At 52.4% G+C, this 23,353-nt stretch overlaps 2 protein-coding genes across 3 annotated transcripts; one reads left to right on the forward strand and one right to left on the reverse strand.

The window, feature by feature from the left end:
• Positions 1–2,901: 2,901 nt before the first annotated feature.
• On the reverse strand, positions 2,902–13,933 carry Fkbp10 (FKBP prolyl isomerase 10). The gene is made up of 10 exons (XM_070028047.1): positions 13,620–13,933; positions 8,701–8,846; positions 8,223–8,412; positions 7,977–8,122; positions 7,463–7,652; positions 7,202–7,347; positions 6,214–6,406; positions 5,202–5,344; positions 4,810–4,973; positions 2,902–3,890 (listed from the first exon to the last, which is right to left on the reverse strand). The coding sequence occupies exons 1-10, from the start codon at positions 13,862–13,864 to the stop codon at positions 3,705–3,707; spliced, it is 1,749 nt and encodes a 582-aa protein (XP_069884148.1). The 5' UTR covers positions 13,865–13,933; the 3' UTR covers positions 2,902–3,704.
• Positions 13,934–15,093: 1,160 nt separating this feature from the next.
• P3h4 (prolyl 3-hydroxylase family member 4 (inactive)) lies at positions 15,094–23,092 on the forward strand. 2 transcript variants are annotated; one of them, XM_070028049.1, is made up of 8 exons: positions 15,094–15,639; positions 15,798–15,950; positions 16,054–16,225; positions 16,776–16,904; positions 18,446–18,591; positions 20,314–20,397; positions 22,066–22,210; positions 22,673–23,092. In XM_070028049.1, the coding sequence occupies exons 1-8, from the start codon at positions 15,124–15,126 to the stop codon at positions 22,693–22,695; spliced, it is 1,368 nt and encodes a 455-aa protein (XP_069884150.1). In that variant the 5' UTR covers positions 15,094–15,123; the 3' UTR covers positions 22,696–23,092. The 2 variants fall into 2 exon arrangements, with proteins under 2 accessions (XP_069884150.1, XP_069884151.1); XM_070028050.1 differs by lacking the exon at positions 22,066–22,210.
• Positions 23,093–23,353: the final 261 nt, after the last annotated feature.

Genomic DNA, 23,353 nt, shown 5'->3' on the forward strand with positions numbered 1-23,353 from the left:
CTCAACTTGGGATAAGTTGAGGTGATGTCTGAGAGCCCCCTCATTAAGGGGCTCACTTGAGTGTGGCTTTTTCCTGGTGTACTTGGTAGCTTTTTATTTTTTTTTCTGTCCCCCAGGGTCACCAAAAAAACTGATCCCAAAGGCTTGAGATGAGCATCTTGAGGCTGCACAGGGCGAAGCAGAAACAATTCCTCTCTCTTCACTTGGATGATCAAGAACTAGGATCATCAAAGACTAGGCTAGCACAAGTCATGGTGGTTCATGTTTGTAAGACTACTAAGGAGACAGATCAGGAGGATTGTGGTTCAAGGGTAGTCCGGGCTAAAAGTTCAACAAACCCCATCTTAATCAATGAAAAGTTGGGGTGGTAGCCTGTCATCCTAGCTGTGCAGGAAGTATAAATAAGATCATTGTCAAGGCTAGCCAGGGCATAAATGCAAGAGCCTACTTTAAAAATATTGGAAGTAGCCGGGCGCTGGTGGCTCACGCCTGTAATCCCAGCTACTCAGGAGGCTGAGATCTGAGGATCATGGTTCAAAGCCAGCCCAGGCAGAAGAGACTGTGAGACTCCTATCTCCAATAAACCACCAGAAAACCGGAAGTGGCGCTGTAGCTCAAGTGGTAGAGCGCTCGCCTTGAGCTGAAGAGCTGAGGGGCAGCACCCAGGCCCAGAGTTCAAGCCCCACGACCGACAAAAAATAAATAAATAAATAAATAAATAAAAATAAAAATATTGGAAGTATGGGGCTGGGAAGGTGGCTTAGTGGTAGAGCACTTGCCTTGCATGCCTGAGGTCCTGGGTTTGATTCCTCAGCACCACATAAGCAAAAAGAAAAAAGCCGGAAGTGGTTCTGTAGCTCAAGTGGTAGAGCGCTAGCCTTGAGCTGAAGAGCTGAGGGACAGCGCCCAGGCCCAGAGTTCAGGCCCCACGACCTGACCCCCCCAAAAAAAATTATAAATATATATCTATATAGATATATAGGAAGTAGCCCAGCTCTGGTAGCTCACACCTGTAAGCCTAGCTACTCAGGAGGCTGAGATCTGAGGATCACGGTTCAAAGCCAGCCCAGACAGAAAAGTCCGTGAGACTCTTATCTCCAATAAACCACTCAGAAAACCAGAAGTGGTGCTGTGGCTCAAGTGGTAGAGCGCTTGCCTTGAGCTGAAGAGCTGAGGGACAGCACCCAGGCCCAGAGTGCAAGCCCATAACTGACAAAAAAACCCCAAAAACCTACCCAGCTGGGGTATGGTAGTGTAGTGATACATATTTATAATCCTAGCACTTCGTTGGCAACAGGATTGAGTGTTGAGGCCAGCCTGGCCGCCTAAGGATACCCTGTCTCGCCTAAGGATGCCCTGTCTCAACCAAACGTTTTGAATTCTCCCCAGAGTACCTTTTAAAGAAGAATGTAGGCTGAGCGCTGGTGGCTTACACTTGCTATCCTAGCTACTCAGGAGACAGTTCTGAGGATTGTGGTGTGAAGCCAGCCTAGGCAAGAAAATCCATGAGACTCTTAAACTACTCAGTAAAAAAGCCAGAAGTGGAGCTGTGGCTCAAGTGGTAGAGTACTATCCTTGAGCACAAGGAGGCTCAGGGACAGCACCTAGGCCCTGAGTTCAAGTCCCAGGACTGGCAAAAAAACCAAAGAACCAGTTCAAGTGGCTGTGTGTGTATGTGTGTGTGTATGTGTGTGTGTGTGTGTGTGTGTGTGTGTGTGTGTGTGTGTGTGTACTGGTACTGGGGCTTGAACTCAGGGCCTTGCACTCTGCTTGGCTTTTTTACTCATAGCTGGTTGCTTGCATTTGCTGGTGGTTAAGAGTGACAGACTTAGCCGGGTGCCTGGTGGCTCATGCCTTTAATCCTAGCTACTCAGGAGGCTGAGATCTGAGGATCACAGTTCAAAGCCAGCCCAGACAGGAAAGTCCATGAGACTCTTATCTCCAATAAACCACTAGAAGTGGCACTGTGGCTCAAGTGGTAGAGCGCTCGCCTTAAGCTAAAGAGTGCAGGGACAGCGCCCAAGCCCAGAGTTCAAGCCCTACAACCGACCAAAAAAAAAAAAAAAAGTGACAGACTTGCTGGCACTGGTGGCTCATGCCTATAATCCCACTATTCAGAAGGCTGAGATCTGATTGTTGTGGCTTAAAGGAAACCTGGGCTGAAAAGTCTGAAACTTTTTTTTTGTTTTTCTGATCCTGGGGCCTGAACTCAGGGCCTGGGCACTATCCCTGAGCCTCTTTGTGTTCAAGGCTAGCGCTCTACCACTTGCCACGGAGCCACTTCTAGCTTTTTTGAGTAGTTAATTGGAGATAAGCCTCTCCAGGGACTTTTCTGCCCAGGTTGGCTTTGAACCACAATCCTCAGATCTCAGCCTCCTGAGTAGCTAGGATTACAAGCATGAGCCACTAGTGCCTGGCTTTGTGAAACTCATGTCCAGTAAACCAGCAAAAAGCTGGAAGTGGAGGTGTGGCTCAAGTGGTAGAGCACCAGCCTTGAGTGAAAAAGCTAAGGGATATGCACTGAGGCCCTGAGTTCAAGGCCCAGTATTAGCACAGTAAGTAATTTATCTCTCTGCTTTATGCCTGTAATCCAACTGGGAAGTTGGAAATGGGGCCGGATCAGGCAGAAAGTTAACAAGACCTCATGTTAACCAACCAGCTGGGTGTGGTGGCATGTACCTTTTATCCCTGCTGCGGAGAGGCATAGACAGGAAGATCATGACTGATGGCTGCTTGGAGCAGAAACATGAGATGCTGTTGGAAAAATAATTGCAAAACAAGGCTGGGCGGGGTACAGCATCTGCCTAGTAAGTACAAGGCCCCAAATTTAAACCTGGTACTACAGGAAAACAAAACTCCCCACAAGCCCCACTGGCCCTGAAAAGACCACCTTCAGAGGTCTTAGGTTCTACCTTTTATTGACACACAGGAGAAAGGGATTGGACACCAGTCCAGCCTTGTGAAAGTCCACAGCTCTGTTACCTCCCTCATACCTCAGCCCCAAATTAGCACCAAATGCAAAGATGTCCATACCCCTAAAGCCCATCTGAGGTTTCCTCACACACAGCCTTCCTTTCCTTCTCGTTCTGTGGTTCCTTCAAGGAAGGAGCCATTTTTAGGGATGAGAAGCTACCCAAAGCCCAACCCTGACGTCCAGTGCCTGGGAGCAGGCAGGTGAGTGACAGGGACAGCTGACAGTATGACCCCGCTGCCCTCCTGGGGCTGCCTCTGCCTGAGGATCCAGGAAGAGCTATAGGGTCATCAGCTCTGATTTCATGTCCCAGGAGAGCTGCCATGACAGGAATGGGATGGGAGGTGGCAGGGATGGGGGGAGCAGGGGGGTATAAAGGACACACTAAGAGCAAGTTTGAGGCCCTCAGCCTGGCTAAGAGTCAAGTGATGAGGATAGGAGATGTGTGTGGGGGGCCAGCAATAACCCTAGGCAACCCTGGACACTGCAGTCCCAACTTGACTCTGCAGCTCCGAGCATCTCAGGGAGGGGTTTGGGTTTAGAAGATCAAATGGCTTCGAGGTCTGTGCTGTGCATTGAAACCCAGGGCTGGTGGGAAGCCTAGGACGTCTCCCCTAGCACTTGTCCAGGGGCTCCCAGAGTTAACAGAGAGATGGGGGGGGGGGACTGTTGGCAGGCCAGTCTCCTGCCACTGTCCCCCTAACAGAGGGCTTCTGTGTCTGAGGCCAGGCCCTCAGAGTTCCTCATGGACCCGTTCCTGGTCTTCATCTGATTTAAGCTTGAGCTCCTCGGCTATGATCTTGCCATCATGGTTGCGGTCCTGGTTCTGGAACATGTCCCCTATGGTTTTCTCAGGGTCTTGCCCAGGTAAGAGGCGTCCCTTACCCTCATTCACTTGAGCCTTGATGAATGAGGAGAACTGTGGGGAGAGGAGGGCAGGAAGTGAGGATCATGATGGAGTAGCCATGTGGATGGACCTAAAAGGGCCCCCAGTGGAAACCTGCCAGTGGCTTTTGTTGTTGTTGTCAGTTGTGGGACTTGAACTCAGGGCCTGGATGCTGTCCCTGATTGCTTTTGCTTAAGGCTAGTACTCTACCACTTAAGCTACAGCACCATTTCTGTTTTTTTCTGAGTAGTTTAGTGTAGATAAGAGTCTCACGAGCCCAGCGCCTGTGGCTCACGCCTACAATCCTAGTTACTCAGGAGGCTGAGATCTGAGGATCCTAGTTCAAAGCCAGCCTGGGCAGGAAAGTCTGTGAGACTCTTATCGCCAATAAACCACCAGAAAACCTGAAGTGGTGGTGTGGCTCAAATGATAGTGCTAGCCTTGAGCTGAAGAGCTGAGGGACAGCGCCCAGACCCAGAGTTTGAGCCTCAGGACTATCCAACAACAACAACAAAAAATCTTACTGACTTTCCTGTCTGGGCTGTACTCGAACTTGGCTCCTCAGATCTCAGCCTCCTGTAACTAGGATTTACAGGTGTGAGCTACTAGTGCCTGGCTCTACCAGTGTTTTTATTCACAGTGCCCTCCTCAATTCAGGTCGGGGAGAAAAGAGCACTGGTGAGGGTGTGGCCGTTGTTTAGCAGGGCCTGTGAGGGCGTGGATGTGTGAGGGTGTGGCTTAAGTTTTGTCCAGTCTAGCTGGCTGGGAGGGAGAACCAGCTACACAAGTGCGGGGAGGAAAGGCTACAAGGCAATGCAAGAAAAGGGAAGTCATTTGGCTCAGCACAGTAGGTTGGGCAAGGGAGGGTGAGTGTGGCCCGTGTTGGTGAGATGTAACATGCATGGACATCCACATCCTTATTGGGGTGCTTGTGACTGAGCTCCTAACCCACCTCCTCGGAGGGGACTTCTCCATCCTTGTTGAGGTCCATGTATTCAAACAGGTTGGCTGGAGGGTCCTGGTGCCACACGAACAGGTAGCCTGTGGGCAGCCCATCTTCCCGGGACACCAGTTCCACCTCAAAGAGCAGCACAGCACTGCCTGGCACACCTCGAGCTGGCAGGAGGAAAGAAACGAAATAGAGAAAGGGCCTAGAAAAGCCAGGGTGGGCCTGGCTTTCAAAGCCTTCCCAATCCACGGGCCCTCCGTTTCTCACTCTGGAGGTTATGGAATGAGGTATGGATGTTTACAGAATCATCCCTGGCCCCTCTCACCAGCCACTGAAGCCTGAAGCAGCCAAAGGGATGAAGGAACACCAGTCGGACCCAGGACTCTGTCTCTCACCTCCACTTTCCCCATGGGCCAGGTGTGGCGGCACCACCAGCTGTCGCCTCTCTCCCACACACATGCCCTGCAGGCCCCTGTCCAGGCCTTCGATCACTTTGTTGGCCCCCAGGGTGGCCTCCTGGGGGACCCCATAGTCATGGCTGTAGGAGAAGATTCACAGTTCAGCATCTGTTCTTGTTCCCTGCCAGTTCACAGCTGAATTCTCCCCCAGGTGGACTTAAGACAAACGCTCAATTCCAGAGACACCCCTCCTACAGCCCACCCACCAGCAGGCATGGGGGTCACTTCTGATCTTGCCAATGCCCCCTTCCCTCCATGGCCCTAAGGGCTCATCTCTCCAGTTGCCCCACGTAATAAGCAATCAGCAGGTAGGGTATCAGTAGCTCATGCCTGTAATCCTAGCTACTCAGCAGGCTGAGATCTGAGGATCAAGATTCGAAGCTACTCGGGGCAGGAAATTCTGTGAGACTCTTCAATTAACCAGCCAAAAGCCGGAAGTGGAGATGTCATTCAAGTGGTTGAGTACCAGCCTTGATCAAAAAAGCCAAGGGGCAGCACCCAGGCCCTGAGTCCAAGCCCCAGTAATGGCACAAAACAACAAAAGCAAACAGTAATGCTGTCTTCCTTCAGTGCTGCCTTCTGAGTCACATAGCACATTCTTTTTTTTTGGGGGGGTGGCGGTCGTGGGGCCTGAACTCTGGGCCTGGGCGCTGTCCCTCAGCTCTTCAGCTCAAGGCTAGTGCTCTACCACTTGAGCCACAGTGCCACTTCCGGCTTTTTTCTTTTTGCTTATGTGGTGCTGAGGAATCGAACCCAGGGCCTCATGCATGCAAGGCAAGCACTCTACCACTGAGCCACCTTCCCAGCCCCACATAGCACATTCTTGTCTCAACACTATCATGGCAGACGCTCATATTCAGAGAGAGGAGTTGAGGCCAGGGTGCTGTGAGCAGGCCACCCACACCCATGTCCACCCACCTTCCCAGCACTATCCCTGCCCCGGACCCACGAGGAGAAGAGCTTGGTGCCATCCAGCAGAGAGCAGTTGTAGTGGTAACGAATGAAGTCGCCAAGCTTGGAGGTTTCATTGCAAGCCTCTGCAGGTCGGGACAGTGTCTGGATTTCCACTGGATCGGCAGGGTTGTGGAAGTCCACCACATGCACGTCAAAGATGAGCACAGCTGAGCCGGGGATCTTGTCTCCTGAGGTCACATGGGGGTGTGGTCAGCTGGGAAGGGGTTCTACATAGGACTGCTCACTATCTCCATGGAACCCAGACCAGGCAGCCCTGCCCTGCCCTGGGACTGCAAGATGGGACAGCATTTCTGTCCAGATTAGTGCTTCCCATATCTTGCTGTTGGGGTGAGGAAACAGGGAAGGCAGGGAAAGCCTTGTCCCACTTTTTTTTGGGGGGTGCTGGTCTTGGGGCATGAACTCAGGGCCTGGGCACTGTCCCTGAACTGCTTTTGCTTAAGGCTAGCGCTCTGCCACTTGAGCCACAGCGTCACTTCCGGTTTTCTGAGTGGTTTATTGGAGATCAGAGTCTCACGGACTTTCCTGCCTGGGCTGGCTTTGAAACATAATCTTTGCCTCCTGATTAGCTAGAATTACAGGCGTGAGCCACCAGCCCCTGGCATATCCCACTTGTTATCTTGCAGGTACCCTGTAATTCATCCTCCTGATCCATGATTACTGAGGACTCTACGCACCCACAGCCTCAAATTCAGACATCTTGGCTTTCTTTCTGGGCTGTACTGGATCTATTCTTCTAGGAGGAAAAACACTTCTTTCCCCAGACCCAGGAGTGAACTGCCCTTCTCCACTGTGAAAGGGGATTGGGGACTATCTTGGAGGAAATGATGGAATCTACAGAGCAGGAATGGGACAGGTGGCCAGACTTCAGCAAGGGTGTTTCTGTGAGCAGAATCAGCTGAGGCTGCAGTCCCATGGTCCCATGGAGGCAGTTCAGAGGGGATCCTGGGAATCACCTTACTTACCAGTTCCATTCTCCCCATAGGCGAGGTGTGGGGGGATGGTGATCCTCCGGCGCTCCCCTATGCAAGTGCCCTGCAGCCCCTGGTCCATCCCGGGGATAATGTAGCCCTGCCCGATATAGGTATTGTAGGTGTGGTTGCGGGAGTAGCTGCAAATACAAGGCGAGGAGGGCCAGGGAGGGAGTCAAAGGGGCCTCTCCCCTTCTGTGTAGCTCAGAGTGGTCCCCCTGCCCCCCACCTGCCCTCCTCAAGAGTCCCCCTGACCTGGAATCAAAGACAGTGCCATCCATCAAGGAGCCGTTGTAGTGGTACCGCATGAAGTCCCCAGCCGCGGCTTTCCGGACACAGCCTGGGGGGAGCTCCAGCGTCTCTAGCTGAACAGTATCCTTTGGGTTGTGGACATCGATCAGGAGGACATGGAAGACCAGGGAAGCGTGAGGGGGGATCACAGTCCCTGGGGAGAGGATAGAGTTGGAGCCATACAAAGGGGATGGGGGGGGGCAAATCAAGGCACAGAAAGACCTAATGCCAAAATGTCTGCTCGGTGGTGCACCGGAGTGATCCTCTCCCACCCTCGGCTCTTCCCTTGCTCCATACGGTCACCCATCCTCAGCCCACACTGAGCTTTTTTGCCTGACTCTCAATAAAGCAGCCCTTCTTAGCGAGACAGTCACCAAGGGCTAGGCTCTACTTATTTGTACCACATATGAACAGTTGTATAGAGAGCTCTGTTTTTTTCCCCCTCTAAAGAATTCTCCTCACCTCTGCCTGCCCTTACCATATCCTTTCTCGCCATAGGCCAGGAAGGGAGGGATAACAATCTTCCTTCTCTCTCCAGGACACATTCCCAACAGCCCCTGGTCCATGCCCTTGATCAGCCAACCTGAGCCCACGTAGGTGTCATAAGTGCCATCCCTACTATAGCTGTGGAAAACAAGGCAGAAGCAGGATGGGGTCCTAGTTCCTCTCCCTCTGCCACAGACCTCCCCTGCCCCAAGCCCTCAGGGCTCCCCCTGACCCTTACCTGCTGTCAAAAGCAGTGCCATCCAGCAAGGTGCCATTGTAGTGGTAGCGGACAAAGTCACTGTCCTGCACCATGCGGGGGCAGTGTGGCGGGCGCAGCAGGATGCTCACCTGCACCGTGTCTGCCTTGTTCCATACGTCCAGCAGGACCACATCGAAGTACAGGGTGGCATCGGGGGGGATGAGCCCCGCTGTTGGCACAGCAGCAGGGACTAAAGTTTGTGATGGGGCATGGATGGAGGTCTGAGAATCGCACTGGTCCCTGCTTTCCCAGCCCAAGCTGTGATTCCAGCCAGGGGTCCCAACCCAGCATCTACCTCTTCTCCTTCGAGACCCAGGAAAACCAAAATGCTCACTGTAGAAGCACCATTAATTAGACTAGGCAGTGCAATCGTGGCTGTCACTCGATGACTCTGAGATTCAGCCTCTAGGCCCTCCCCGGCTGCCCCACCTGCCCACCTGTGTCCCAGGCTCCTCACCCACGCCGATGCTGCCGTAGCCCAGGTGGGGAGGTACAATGAGGCGGCGGCGCTCGTTGACACACATGCCCATGAGACCTCGATCCATGCCAGTGATGAGGCGACCCACACCCACCACGATGGCCACCAAGCTGCTTCGGTTATGGCTGGAGGAGAGGGAAAGGTAGTGGGACACAGTAATCTCAGGTGTGTATAGATGAAGCTGCACACAGCTGCAAGCCTCTGCCCACAGAGGTCTATGCACACAGGTGCACACAGCTGCAAAGCGCCCTCCCTGTGCCTGGCGTGAGTGCACACACACTCTTCACCTCTTCAAGTGTCTTTCCTAAGCTGGGTGGGAGGATGGGCTTCCTAGCGGGAAGTCTCTAGGAAGGGGGTCATTACCCTGGAGGGCCAGTAGGGCAGGGTAAGCAGGCCTGTCTAACAGCACTTTGGTGTGCTGAGAGCAAGAGTGGCAGGTATAGCGCCATTGGCAAAGGGGGCATTTATTGAGTACTTACTATATGCCAGATTAAATGCTTGGCATTTCACATTTGTTATCTGATTGAATTCAGTCCACTGTGCTATGGGCATTAGTTATCACTCTTTTCATTCCCCCCTCCTCTTCATTTTTTTCCCTCTGTAGTGCTGGGGACCAAATCCACGGCCTCATGCATGCTAGGCAAGTGTTCTGCCACTGGGCTACCTCCCCAGCTCTGTTTTTATTTTTCTTATGAGAAAACATTGAGACTTGAGAGACTAATGCTGGGGACATGGCTCAAGTGGTAGAGAACCTGCTGAGCAAGAGCAAGGCCCTGAGTTCAAAACACTAGTGTCTCTCTCTGTCTCTGTCTCTCTCACACACACACAAGCCACATACTAGTGGCTTATACTTGTAAGCCTAGGTAGTTAGGAAGCTGAGATCTGCAGGATTTCTGCCAGCCTGGGCAGAAAAGAGTTTGCTAGATTCCATCTCCAAAATAATTGACAAAAAAGAAAAAAACCCAACAGGCCTGGGGTATAGCGCAAATGATAGAGTGCCAGCCTACCAAGCACAATGCTCTGAGTTCAAATCTCATTAAAAAAAAAAAAAAGCTGGGCACTGGTGGCTCACGCCTGTAATCCTAGCTACTCAGGAGGCTGAGATCTGAGGATCATGGTTCCAAGCCAGCCCAGGCAGGAAACTGCATGAGCCTCTTATCTATAATAAACCACTAGAAAATGGGAAGTGGTGCTGTGGCTCAAGTGGTAGAGTGCTAGCCTTGAACTAAAGAGTTCAGGGACAGTCCCCAAGCCCAGAGTTCAAGCTCCATGACAGACAAAAAAAGAAAGAAAGAAAGAAAAAAAAGGAATGTTGGACACTAGTGGCTCACGCCTGTGATCCTAACTAATCAGGAGGCTGAGATCTGAGGATCACAGTTCAAAGCCAGTCCTGGCAGGAAAGTCTATGAGACTCATCTCCAATTAACCACCAGAAAACTGGAAGTGGCGCTGTGGCTCACAGTGGTAGAGCACTAGCCTTGAGCAAAAGACATCAGGGACAGCAACTAGCCCTGGAGTTTTAGCCCCACAACTGACAAAAACAAAAAGAAAAAGGAAAAGCGAGGGAAGGAGGGAGAGACAGACAGAGACAGAGACAGAGAGAAGAGATAAAGACCTGAGGGAATAAGCATCTTATCTTGCCCAAGGTCATGGCTCTGGGATCTGTTGTGATCCAAGACATTCATTTTGTCATCTGTTCTACAAGGAACACAAGAAAAAGAAAGGCCAGGGGTAAGGAATGGGGACTGGCTTGGTTTCAGAGTTTGAAAAAAGCTTATTTTGAAATTGTGGCTATTACCTGTTTTCAGTTATATACACTTTTTTCCCCTTTTTTCTTTTCTTTTTTCTTTTTTTTTTTGGGGGGGGGGGTCTGGTCGTGGGGCCTGAACTCTGGGTCTGGGTGCTGTCCCTCAGCTCTTCAGCTCAAGGCTAGCGCTCTACCACTTGAGCCACAGCACCACTTCCGGCTTTTTTCTTTTTGCTTATGCGGTGCTGAGGAATCGAACCCAGGGCCACCTCAAGCATGCAAGGCAAGTGCTCTACCACTGAGCCACCTTCCCAGCCCCTCTTTTTTTTTTTTTTTTTTGGTCAGTCATGGAGCCTGAACTCTGGGCCTGGGCACTGTCCCTCAGCTCTTCAACTCAAGGCTAGCACTCTACCATTTGAGCCACAGTACCACTTCATTTTTTTCTGCTTATGTGGTGCTGAGGAATCGAACCAAGTGCCTCAAGCATGCAAGGTAAGCACTCTACCAATGAGCCACCTTTCCAACCCTACTTTTTTTCTGTGTGTATATGTACTAGGACTTGAACTCAGAGCCTGGACACTGTCCCTTAGCTTTCTCATTTAAGGCTGGTGTTCTACCACTTAAGCCAAGCTCTACTTCTAGCCTTTTGCTGGTTAATTGAAGAGTGTCTTGGCCTTTTCTGTCCAGGCTGGCTTTGAACCATGATCCTCAGATCTCAGCCTGCTGAGTAGCTAGGATTTCAAGCGTGAGCCACCAGTGCCTAGTTATTTATAGCTTTAAACTTGCTTGAAGTAAAGGAGGGGGTGGGTGGGAAGATTTTATTTTGATCAAAGAGGGATGTGGATTAAGAAAGTTTTCTAGGGGTGGGAAGGTGGCTTAGTGGTAGAGTGCTTGCCTAGCATGCATGAAGCCCTGGGTTCGATTCCTCAGTACCACATATACAGAAAAAGCCACATGTGGCGCTGTGACTCAAATGGTAGGGTGTTAACCTTGAGCAAAAGAAGCTCAGGGACAGTGCCCAGGCCCTAAGTTCAAGCCCCAGGACTGGCAAAAAAAAAAAAAAAAAGATTAAAAAAAAGTTTTCTAGCAAAGTTCTCATACCTATAACTCATAATCCTAGTTACTTAGGAGGCTGAGTTCTGAGGAGCAAAACTAGTTGGGCCAGACAAATTCAAGACTTATTTCCAATTATCCAGCAAAAAGCTGGAACTGGTAGAGCACCAGCCTTGAGTGAAAAAGTTGACAACTATAAGAGCAAGGGTTGTAGGTTGTGCTGCCATTTTCTGCCTGTATCTTGCTTTGCCTACCAGGTGAGTTTTATGTCTGGTCTGCTGCTGCTTCTTTTTTTGTCAGTCCTCAGGTTTGAACTCAGGGCCTGGGCACTGTCCCTGAGCTTCTTTTGCCTAAGGCTAGCACTTTACCACTTGAGCCACAGAGCAACTTCTGGCTTCTTCTGTTTCTGTGGTACTGAGGAATTGAACCCAGGGCTTCATGCATGCTAGGCAAGCACTCAACCACTAAGCCACATTCCCAGCCCTGTGGCCTGCTTCCTTCACAGTGCTGTTATGAAGGCCCAAACTCTGTGCAAACTTCCAACACCATCAAGGCTTTTGTTTCCACAGGGTCAAGACACAGGAGGCCTGCAGCACTGTAGGAATCACTAAACCATGATTTATCTATTTTTTGCTGGTTAGGGCTTGAATTCAGGGCCTGGGCACTGCCCTTGAGCTTTTCTCTGCTCAAGTATAGTACTCTACCTCTCAAACTACAGCTCTACTTCTGGCTTTTTTGATGATCAATTAAAGATAGTTTCACAGACTTTCCTGCCCAGGCTGGCTTTGAACTGCAATCCTTAGATCTTAGCCTCCTGGGCAGCTAAGATTATTGGTGTGAGCCACTGGTACCCAGCTAGGAACAGTGAAGTTTAAAGAGATGACAGCCCTTTGTCTTAGTCTGGATTTGAACCCAGCTCCTTGGACTCTGGAGATTCTATTCTTGCCAAATGAACTGCCTATTTCCAAAGTCATGGCTACTAATGACCTGTGGGCTGAGGTGTACACTCTAGGTTGGAGAGGGTGGATTCTTTCCAGAGAGGGTTACTGTGACGGGACCTACAGTTTGCCCCAAAGGCTGGCACATAGCCCTGCCTTGTACTCCCAACCAAAATGGACTTGCTGGGGAGACCAGCTGTCCAGATCAGGCCAGAAGCCTGTCTCTCAACCCCAAAGCTGGCAAGATGGATGGTAGTGCTGGCCTGCATGAGCTAAAATGGAGGCGCTCGCCCTAGAAAGCAAGGCACAAAACCCCTCTGAATTGCTCAGGGTGGCATGTCAGATTGTGACACGTGGACTGATAGTCCTGGCACAGAGTTATGCCCTACCCCCAGATCCATTTTGCTGTCTTAATTACAGTGCCCACCCTGCTTTTATCCCAACCCTAACCACACAGGCACAGAAACTTAAGGTGAAAGCAGACAGGCAAGACAGAGTGGGAGGAAAGATAGGAGAGAAGGTTCCAGGCCAAAGGACCACCCAGGGTTCACATGCAGCAGGCTCCATCTTCTTCCCCCTCACTGTGGCTTTAAATATGTCAGCGGTGAGCTGCTAGTGCACTTCACCTCTGATTATCAAGTACTCTGGGGAGGTTGGAGTTTGTTGAAAGGAATTTAGGTGAACTGGAGCTGAAGGTTGAGAATCTGGGACAGGGTCATCTTTAGGGAACTGTGTGGGAGCTTCTTTAGAGGGTGTTTTACGGGGCCTAGGGGAGTATGTATGGAAACTGGCATGCAGAGTTTAAAAGGGAAAAAAATGGGGATCCCCAGCCTGGCATCAGTAGCTCACGCTTGTAATCCTAGCTGCTCAGGAGGCTGAGATCTGAGGATTATGGTTTGAAGCCTGCCCCAGGCAGAAAGGTCCATGAGACTCTTTTCTCCAATCAATCAGCAATATGCTGGAAGCAGAGGTGTGGCTCCAGTGGTAGAGCACCAAGAGTAAGGACCTGTGTGCGTTTAAGCCACAACCAGGGCACAAAAAGAAAAGGTCGGGAGTAGAGAGGGTTGAGGGGAAGAGTGTAGAGAACCCCAGACACCAGGAGCACCAGGAGCCGGGGCTCAAGGAAGAGACAGTCAGTCTGGTGGTGCCTAAACCATTACCTCGAGTCAAACTTCTTTCCGTCCTCAAAGGTGCCATTGTAGTGGTAGCGCACAAAATCTCCCATCTGCACTTCGCGGGGACAGGCCCTGGGGATGTGGTACCTCTCGATGACCACATCTTCCAGGGGGCCCGCGGCTGGGCTGGCTCGGCCCAGACCCCTGTCCAAGGCCTGAAGCAGCAGCAGCAGCAACTGTGGTAGAGGAAGCCGGCGCAGGGTGTGGCTGTGGGAGCCCACCGGGGACATGGTGCCTGGAGCGAGGACGCTGGCAGTGAGGACAACCCGGGGGGATCCGCAGCCAGCCGTCAACCTCCTTCCCCCCTCCCTTCCCCTCCCCTCTGAGGGTTGGCTCCCCCTCTTCCTGTCCTCCTTCCTTGCCCCCCCCCCTCCTGGCTGGTCTACGTGGAATGGGGGCTGGGGAGACTGAGCTGGCCGGCAGGGGCCAGGCCGGGTGGTGATGGAACCGGAGAAGGCCCGAAGGCTGGGAGTTTAGAGCCCCAGGAATGTGCCACAAGAATCTGCAGATCCCCCTCCCTCCATCTCCACCCTCAGCCCAGTGCTGGGGCCTGGTGGGAAGGGGGTTCAGGAAAGATGAGAAGTCTGATGGGATCCTGAAAAGAAAAAAGAAAAAGAAAGAAAAAGTCCTGTGTCTTCCATTTACCCCCCCCCCCCCCGCCCCTGCAGCCCTGGGTCCTAAAGCCAGATGTAGACATCCTGTGTTTCTTTTCCTAGTTACCCCCTCCCTCCCCCAAATCTAGGCCTCTCCAAGCCGGTGTTGAGGTCGGGACGCTGAGGGGGTGTCTCAGTGTACAACCCACCCTCCCCATCCTCCAAGGAGAGCCCTCTCTAGGGACGTGGAAGTGGAAGCGTGGCTCAAGTGGTGGAGCGCCAGCCTTGAGGTCAGTGTGTGGGGAGGGGGGGGGGAACGTAGAAGGCCCTGAGCTCAAGCCCCAGTACCGGCACACACACACACACACACACACACACACACACACACGTACACACGCGTAAAGACAAAAGCTAGACTCTAAAGAGAACTTTGTGATTTGGGGCTGGAGGCGATGGTGACTTTCTTTGGAGGGTGGGCAGGCCCGGATCTCCCCACTCAGGGGCAAGGCCTGGAGGGGGCAGCAGGGACGCGGGGAGGGAAGACCCGGTGTCCCAAACTTCATCCGGGGCCTGAGTGAGGCGGGCGGGACGGGGCGAGCCCTGTCTGTGAACCGGGCCTTCGAAGCGTACTGCAGCCCAGCCGGAGGGGCCGGAGGTCCGGTCGGCGTGGCAGACCTGAGATGGTTAAAGGATCTGAAAACAGACGGGGCTTGGGGACGCGCCTGAGCACCCCCCCCCCCTTTCTCCGCCCGTCGTCGGGCGCTAAGACCCAGCAGACCGCGCGGCGGGGTCCCCCCCGGCGCGTCCCTCCTTCCTCCCGCGGGGCGGCGAGGCGGGGCGGAGCCGGGGCCCGGGGGGGCGGCGGCGGCTCCGGGCACCTCGGGGCGCCGGCGGGCATGGCTCGGGCGGCGTGGGGGCTGCTGTGGCTTCTGCTAGGCAGCGCCGGGGCGCAGTACGAGAAGTACAGTTTCCGGGGCTTCCCGCCCGAGGACCTGATGCCCCTGGCCGCGGCCTACGGCCACGCGCTCGAGCTGTACGAGGGCGAGAACTGGCGGGAGAGCGCGCGCTACCTGGAGGCGGCGCTGCGGCTGCACCGGCTGCTGCGGGACAGCGAGGCCTTCTGCCACGCCAACTGCAGCGGCCCGGGGCCGCCCTCGGCCCCGCTGCCGTCCCCGCCCGCGCCGGGCCCCGCGGGCGGCGCCGATCACCATCTTCCCGAGGGTGGCGAGGGCGCGGGCGACGGCTGGGCGCACGAGCTGCAGCTCTTCGGCCACGTCCTGGAGCGGGCCGCCTGCCTGCGGCGCTGCAAGCGGGCGCTGCCCGCCTTCCAGGTACCCTACCCGCCGCGGCAGCTGCTGCGCGACTTCCAGAGCCGCCTGCCCTACCAGTACCTGCACTATGCCTTGTTCAAGGTGGGCGCCCACCCGCGCGGGGCGGCGTGGGGGTGGACCACTTGGAGGGGGACGACGTCGAGTTTCGGGGCGCTGTGGGAGTGCGCCCACGCCCGAGGGTGTGATCAGTGCGCCCTACTGACCCGATCCCCCCCTCCCCACGACCCTCCCACCCTCAGGCTAACCGGCTGGAGAAGGCGGTGGCCGCGGCCTACACCTTCCTCCAGAGGAACCCAAAGCACGAGCTGACCGCCAAATATCTCAACTACTACCGGGGGATGCTGGACATCGCGGACGAGTCCCTCACCGATCTAGAAGCCCAGCCCTACGAGGTAGGGAGGTGGAGGAGGAGGAAGGTTCTGAAGCTCCTTCCAGGCACCCCCTTCCTGCTTGCAGGTGTTGGGGGGGTCCCCCTGATGTTCCCCTCTCCCTCAGGCTGTGTTCCTCCGAGCTGTGAAACTCTACAACAGCGGCGATTTCCGCGGCAGCACCGAGGACATGGAGCGCGCCCTGGCCGAATACCTGACCATCTTTGCCCGGTGTCTGGCTGGCTGCGAGGGGGCTCACGAGCAGGTGGACTTCAAAGATTTCTACCCAGCCATAGCAGGTATCTCCCAGCTAGACATCTGTGGGTATTCCTCAGTCCCAGAGCTCCCCAAGGTGCTTTAACACAAACACATACATACTCTCCAAATATTTGAACAGCCTCCAGGTGGCCCAGAGATGACCAGTACAGGGAACTAATGGGGTGTGTCCCAAGTGCTGGGCATCGGTTTGGAAAACAGTAGCTTATCCCAGAAAGAGCCTGGGGAAGTTGGATCCACGGGCTTTCCAATAGGAAGGCAGTGATGCCAAGTAGACACCCAGCAGTTGTACATAGAAAGCAGTGGATTCCTAATCTGTAGGTCCATTCAAACCAGGACAGAAATGGGCTATCCTTAGCGTCACTGCCTGGGCCCAGTCCTGCCCCAAACCTCAGCTGCCACTCTCCCTGAGAATACCTTCTTGCTTAGGATGGGGGTAGTATGCTTTTATCTCCTGAGATAGAAACACCAGGCACTTTCTGGCCGGCAGAGTGGGCTTGGGAGGCTGTGCCCCCTAGGGGGAAGGGCTGGAATTGCACACTACCAGCCCCTCATTGCTGTCTCCCCTCCCAGATCTCTTTGCAGAGTCCCTGCAGTGCAAGGTGGACTGTGAGGCCAATTTGACCCCCAATGTGGGCGGGTACTTCGTGGACAAGTTTGTGGCTACCATGTATCACTACCTCCAGTTTGCCTACTACAAGTGTGAGCCTCCTGGCTGGGCTGGGCAAGGGAGAGATGGAAGAAATGCAAGAGAGGATAGCATGGGGAAGTGGGGTGTTGTTCCTAGAACCATAAGGAGCTGACCCTCAGATTGAGTACCCTGGGATGATGAGAACAAAGGCTAGAGGCAGTGCAGACTTGGGAAAGGAACCTAGGGTTGGTTGGAGGTGGATGAGGATCAGGGAATGGGGCAGCCTGGAGAAGAACTAGAAGGCTTTTTTGGTGGGGGAGGGGGCTGATCCTAGGGCTTGAACTTAGTGTCTGGCACTCTTGCTTGGCCTTTATACTCAAGGCTCTACCTCTTAAGCCACACCTCCACTCTGTGTGTGTGTGTGTGTGTGTGTGTGTGTGTGTGTGTATGTTGTGTTAGCTTGTATGCTAGTCCTGTGGCTTAAACTAAGGGCTTGGATGCTGCTCCTGAACTTTTTTTGCTCAAGGCTAGTGCTCTACCACCTGCACCACAACAGCTCCACTTCCATCTTTTTGGCAGTTATAGGAAGGAGTCTCATGGACTTTCCTATCTGGGCTGGCTTTGAACCAAGATCCTGAGATCTCAGCCTCCTGAGTAGCTAGGATTACAGGCATGAGCCATTGGGCTTCAAGGACCTCTTGGTGATTGGCTCGGCAGCCAACAACTAAGCACTGGCCAGTTTATAAAGTCCTTGTTTCATTTCATCCTCTCACCTACACTAGGCAGCTGCTACTGGCCCATTTTTCAGATGAGGAGTCTGAGGCTTATTGAGGTCCATAGAGGCCACTAGTCTCATGACTAATAAAAAGCAGCACCAGGACTTGTGGCCAGGGTAGGGATGGACAACCTGGGCTGTCAACAACTGGAGATGCTAAGCTTCAACAGGCTAGAGCTAGGGCAGCAGGGCTGGGAGACCCTTCCTGATGATGATGGCAAAGAGGCTGAGGATTTCTCCTTTCCCTGGTCCAGACATCCCAGTGCTCTGTTCATCCCAGTGCTGTCATTCTCAGCTGTGCAAGCTGGTTAATTTATCTAACCCCTGGTCTGTAAATTGCAGATGATAATGAGGCGGCAGTGAGTCACCCATACCAGGGTCTGGTACATGAAAACACCCAGTACCTTCTAGTTTGCGTGTGTGTGTGTGTGTGTGTGTGTGTGTGTGTGTGTGTGTGTGTGTGTGTGTGTACGCATGCGTGTGCGCATGCATGCTACTGGGGCTTGGACTAGGGGGTCAGGGTTGCTGTCCCTTAGTTTTTTCACTTGAGGCTGGTACTTTACCACTTGAGCCACAGCTTCATGTTTGGCTTTTTAGTAGTCAATTGGAGCTAAGAGTCTTACAGGCTTTTCTTCTTGGGTTGGTTTCAAACCAAGACCCTCAGATCTCAGCCTCCTGAGTAGCTAGGATTCTAGGTGTAGTTTGAATTATTATTAGGTGGAGCGAGGAGCATTGTGGGAGGCAACTGGGGAATAGGAGCACAGGGCTGAATTGAGAGGTAGGTGGGCCTGGGATGGGCTTAGCACCAAGGCTGCTCCTGACTCTGTTCTCCTTCAGTGAATGATGTGCGTCAGGCTGCCCGAAGTGCCGCCAGCTACATGCTCTTTGACCCCCAGGACAACGTCATGCAGCAGAACCTAGTTTATTACCGCTTCCATCGGGCTCGCTGGGGCCTGGAAGAGGAGGACTTTCAGCCCCGGGAGGTGGGTGCCATCCTCTGAACATTTAAAAAAAAATATATCCCATTAGTCCTCAGATTTTTTACTCAAATGCTCAAAATCCAGTTTAAAACTTAGGATTTTTATTTTTAATTTTTTGCCAGTCCTGGGACTTGAACTCAGGGCTTGCACATTGTCCCTGAGCTTCTTTTGCTCAAGGCTAGCACTCTACCACTTGAGCCACAGCACTACTTCTGGCCTTTTCTGTTTATGTGGTACTGAGGAATCAAACCCAAAGCTTCATGCATGCTAGCTAGGCAAACATCTACCACTAAGCCATAGACAGTTCCAGCCCAGGATTTTGTTGTTGTTGTTGGTTGTGGGGCTTGAATTCTGGGCTTGGGCACTGTCCCTGCAATCTTTAGCTCAAGATGAGTGCTCTACCACTTGAGCCACAGTGCTATTTCCAGTTTTCTAGTGGTTTATTGGAGATAAGAGACTCACGGACTTTCCTGCCCAGGCAGGCTTCAAAGCATGTTCCTCCGATGTCAGCCTCTTGAGTAACTAGGATTACAGGTATGAGCCACTGGCGCCCAGTGAGGATTTTTTTTTTTAACTTCCAAAAACATACAGATATGAAATGATGGAAAATGGAATAAAGTCACAAAGAAGAAAAAAAATTGCTAAATAACAATTTTAACAATAAAATTAATGTTTATGACCAATTAGGTACATGTGGAACTGGGAAACCTATAAATTAAGATTTATAGCCTGGCGCTGGAAATGTAGCTTACTGGTAAAGTGCTTGCCTAGCATGCATGAAGCCCTGGGTTTGATTCCACATAAACAGCAAAAGCCAGAAGTAGCACTGTGGCTCAAGTGGTAGAGTGCTAGCCTAGAGCACAAAGAGACTCAGGGACAGAGCCCAGGCCCTGAGTTCAAGCCCTAGGACTGGTAAGGGGAAAAAAAAAAGAAGAAGAAAAAGGATTAATAGCCTGGGAGATGATAAGATAGAAAAACATTAATTAAAATCGTGTGCCAGATAAGAGTTGAAGCCAATATGTTGCCTAGCTTTACATTATAAAGGTTATCACTAAGACATTCATGTAGAAATCCTCAAAAACTGTATATTGGGAGCTTGAGCTCTGACATTTCAAACGACTGTTAGAGAAATATTTGGAGATGGATATGAGATTCCCACAGGGTTGGGGCTGCAAGAAGCAAAAACTTCATAAGCATCCTAGACTTGTATTTGTAAAAATCAAAGCAATATCATAAACACTTAATAGTTTTTCGAATTCTATGAACATATGAAGAATAACCATGCCAGGGTTCTACTCCTACCCTTCAGAGAAATTTTAGTGACATAAACGCAGCTGCATAGCGTCAGAATGTGAAGGGTGGAAGTGTCCGCACCTGCCTGCTGCCTTCCTCTTTTCATCACCTTTCCTGATGCTCTTTGCTCTGCTTTTCACCCACTAGTGAACCATCTGAGCAAACCCTTGGACTCCAGGACAGGGCTAGCACATATATGGCAGCCACTTCTGCCTGCCTGGTAGTGGGCCAGTTGCCAGTGGGATGAGATTCTCTCCTTTGAGTCTGCAGACTCCTTAAGCAGAGACTCAAGTACATGGGCTTAGATCAGCATGTGAGCTGATTGTGGGCTGGAAAGGGCGAGTGCATTGGGATTCTAGAACCTTCCTCCTCCCCACTCCCCCACCAATCTAGCAGCAGAATGCTGCTCACCCCATCCCTCTCTCCTTCCAGGAGGCCAGGCTCTACCACAACCAGACCACTGAGCTTCGGGAGCTGCTCGAGTTCACACACATGTATCTGCAGTCAGATGACGAGGCGAGTAGCCCCTTTTGCTCTAGGTGGGGCTGCGCGGGACACCTTGAGCTTTCTCTTGGGACTGCTGTATGGAACAGTTGGGTCCAGCTGTTGTGAAGCAGGAGAAAGTTGTGTGTCCTTCAGCGTTTCCACAGCCCCTTCTCTGTGTGCCCCCGGCCCACTTCTCCTGAACTCAGCTCAGATGCTGCCATTTCCAGGGAGCTCTTGCTTCTTGCCTTGGTTCTCCTCTAGGCTTGGAGTGTCAACTCTGTGCCTCCCTGCCCGCCCAGCCATTTGGCCTGGGACCTGGAGTTATTGCAACCTTGGCCCACCTTGTGTTGGCCTTTCCTCTTCTCCAACATGGAAGATTGTGCTCCAAGATGGAGCACAAGATGGAGGGATTAGATTATTCCCACCTCTGCCACAGCACCTGGCACAGCACCAGTACTCAGAAAGTATGAGTAAGCCAGTGAAAGAATGATGAAAGAATGAGTGCAGGATGCCAGGAAAGAAGGACCACAGTGGATTATGTTGGTTCCGAATGACTTTCACAGCCTGAATCTCTCTGAGGTGTTACAGTTCAACATTTGTTTTCCCCTCCCTACCTGGCGTGGTACATGCACCTGCACTCCCATTCCATGAACGTGGGTCATAGTCTGCATTGTCAGCAACTGGCTTAGATTCTGGTCACACCTGGCTCCACCACCTACTGGTTGGGTAGCCTCCAAGCAAGTCTTAAGTAACTTCTTTTGTGTGTGCCAGTACTGGAGCTTGAACTCAGGGCCTTTTCCTTAGCCTTTTTGCTCAAGGCTGGTACTCTACCACTGCAGCCATAGCTCCATTTCTGGCTTAAGAGTCTCAGGGACTTTCCTGCCCAAGCTGGCTTCTAATTGTGATCCTCAAATTTCAGCCTCCTGAGGAGCTAAGATCACAGGCGTGAGCCACTGTTGCCCAGCTTTAAGTAACTTTCTTGCTCTTCTCTTTCTCCATCCATCAACTTGGGACAACGCCCTGCACAATTTATGTGGGGAGAATTGAATGAGATCAACTATGTAAATAAAAACATTTGGTATTGAGCCAGCACCTAATAGGTGTTCAGGGAATGCTAACTGCTTTGGTGACTGTCACTTGTTACCCAACACCAGGCTTGGGATTGGAGTAAAGTGATGAAAGAAAGACAGTCCCTTTCCCCCAGTGTTTTCATGAGGACAACCTGAACTGTGGAGAAGTCAACATCTACAGCAGACAATGATTCCTTGCCCAGCCTGGGTCATCAGCAGAGGCCTCAGCCTGGAGCTGATGCCTGGCTTTGGAGGGATTAACAAGGCAATCTAGGGTCTGGGGAACGAAGGTGTGGCTGGAAGAAAAACCAGCAGCAGAAAGTGTGCAAGACTGGCAGTATTCATGCTGGGGTGGTGATCCAAGGTGGAGCTGCTGACATTGTCACTCAGCCTCTGATGGTGGAGCTCCACATGTCACCTCAGGGAAGGAAGTCTGGGAGCGAAACACTGCAGTACCAACCCTGCCATTGTCTCCAAGTTGGACCTTGATGGTGGGGCGAGGTGGGGGAGGAAGGGGGAGGAGGTGGGCTTTGGGAGGTGAAAGATGGGATCATGGCCAGGAAAGAAGCCCATCCAGCTTTGATCCTGCAGTGACTTGTCTTCGTCTCCTAATTCTGGGCTGCTCTAGATGGAACTGGAGGAGACAGATCTAGCTGTGAAGCCCGAGGAGCCCCCATCTGATGCTGAGTTTGAGGGGGAGGGAGACTACGAGGAAGGCCTGTACGCCGACTGGTGGCAGGAGCCAGATGCCAAGGGTGACGAGGCAGAGGCTGGTCAGTGATGGGTCCAGTGGAGATGGTGGGGACAAGAATCCATTCCTTGGGGCTGGGAAGGTAGCTCAGCGGTAGAGTGCATGCCTTGCAAGCATGAGGCCCTGGGTTCGATTCCTCAGCACCACATAAACAGAAAAAGCCGGAAGTGGCGCTGTGGCTCAGTGGTAGAGCACTAGCCTTGAGCTGAAGAGCTGAGGGACAGCGCCCAGACCCAGAGTTAAGGCCCCATGACCGGCAAAAAAAAAAAAAAAAAAAGAATCCATTCCTTGGGCTATGGAGCCATTGGAGTTGAGGGGGGAGTAGCTGGGACCCTTTCTCTAGGCTTCCAGCCTCGAGACTGGGACCAGCTGAGACCTGTTCCTGGGGATTTTTAAGCCTGCCTACTCTGCTTTTGCCAGGACACACCTGGACAGCTACTGGGGTGGTTGGGGCTAACCCAATATTTTCGCCTTTCCTTTTTAGAACCAGAGCCGGAACTGGCATGAGAATGGTGTTTCTCCATCCCCGCTTCCCTTAAGAGCTCCGGATGCCTGGGCAGCAGCAAGACCTATTTATTAAAAATTTAAAAGTGGACACAGCTGGCCAGGCTCCCATAATGCCCCGCCTGGTGAGGGCTGTTCCCCAGACTCCTTCTTGCTTCTCCTGTATCTCTGGACCACAGGACGGGGACAGCGCTCCAGGCAGGCAAGGGAGCAGTGGTGGTCTCCCTTCCCTGCTGCTACCCCCACCGCTGACTGGAAGTCTCAGCCTGAATTGCCGAGGACAGTGTGGGGTCAAAAAGACCATGGATATGGAGTTTTGGCACTCAATAAATGCCAGAGTAGGTGCTCAATAAAAGTTTATTGTTGGATGACTCCACACTTGGGGTCCAGTCTTCCTGGAGCTGCCCTGTGAGGATGCTGGTCCTTTCCTCCCATTTCTCATAATCTGTACCCCATTCCCATATAATTGGTGTGTGTGTGTGTGTGTGTGTGTGTGTGTGTGTGTGTGTGTGTGTGTGTGTGTGTGTGTGTGTGTGTGTGTGTGTGTGTGTGTGTGTGCGCGCGCGTGTGTGTGTGCGCGCGCGCGTGTGTGTGTGTGTGTGTGTGTGTGTGTGTGTGTGTGTTGTGTGTCTTCAGATCTGCCACCAGGGGGTGCGAGAAC

Source organism: Dipodomys merriami, unplaced genomic scaffold (genome assembly GCF_024711535.1).
Source record: "Dipodomys merriami isolate MVZ:Mamm:240054 unplaced genomic scaffold, mDipMer1.0.p SCAF_19, whole genome shotgun sequence".
NCBI classification, from domain to species: domain Eukaryota; kingdom Metazoa; phylum Chordata; class Mammalia; order Rodentia; family Heteromyidae; genus Dipodomys; species Dipodomys merriami.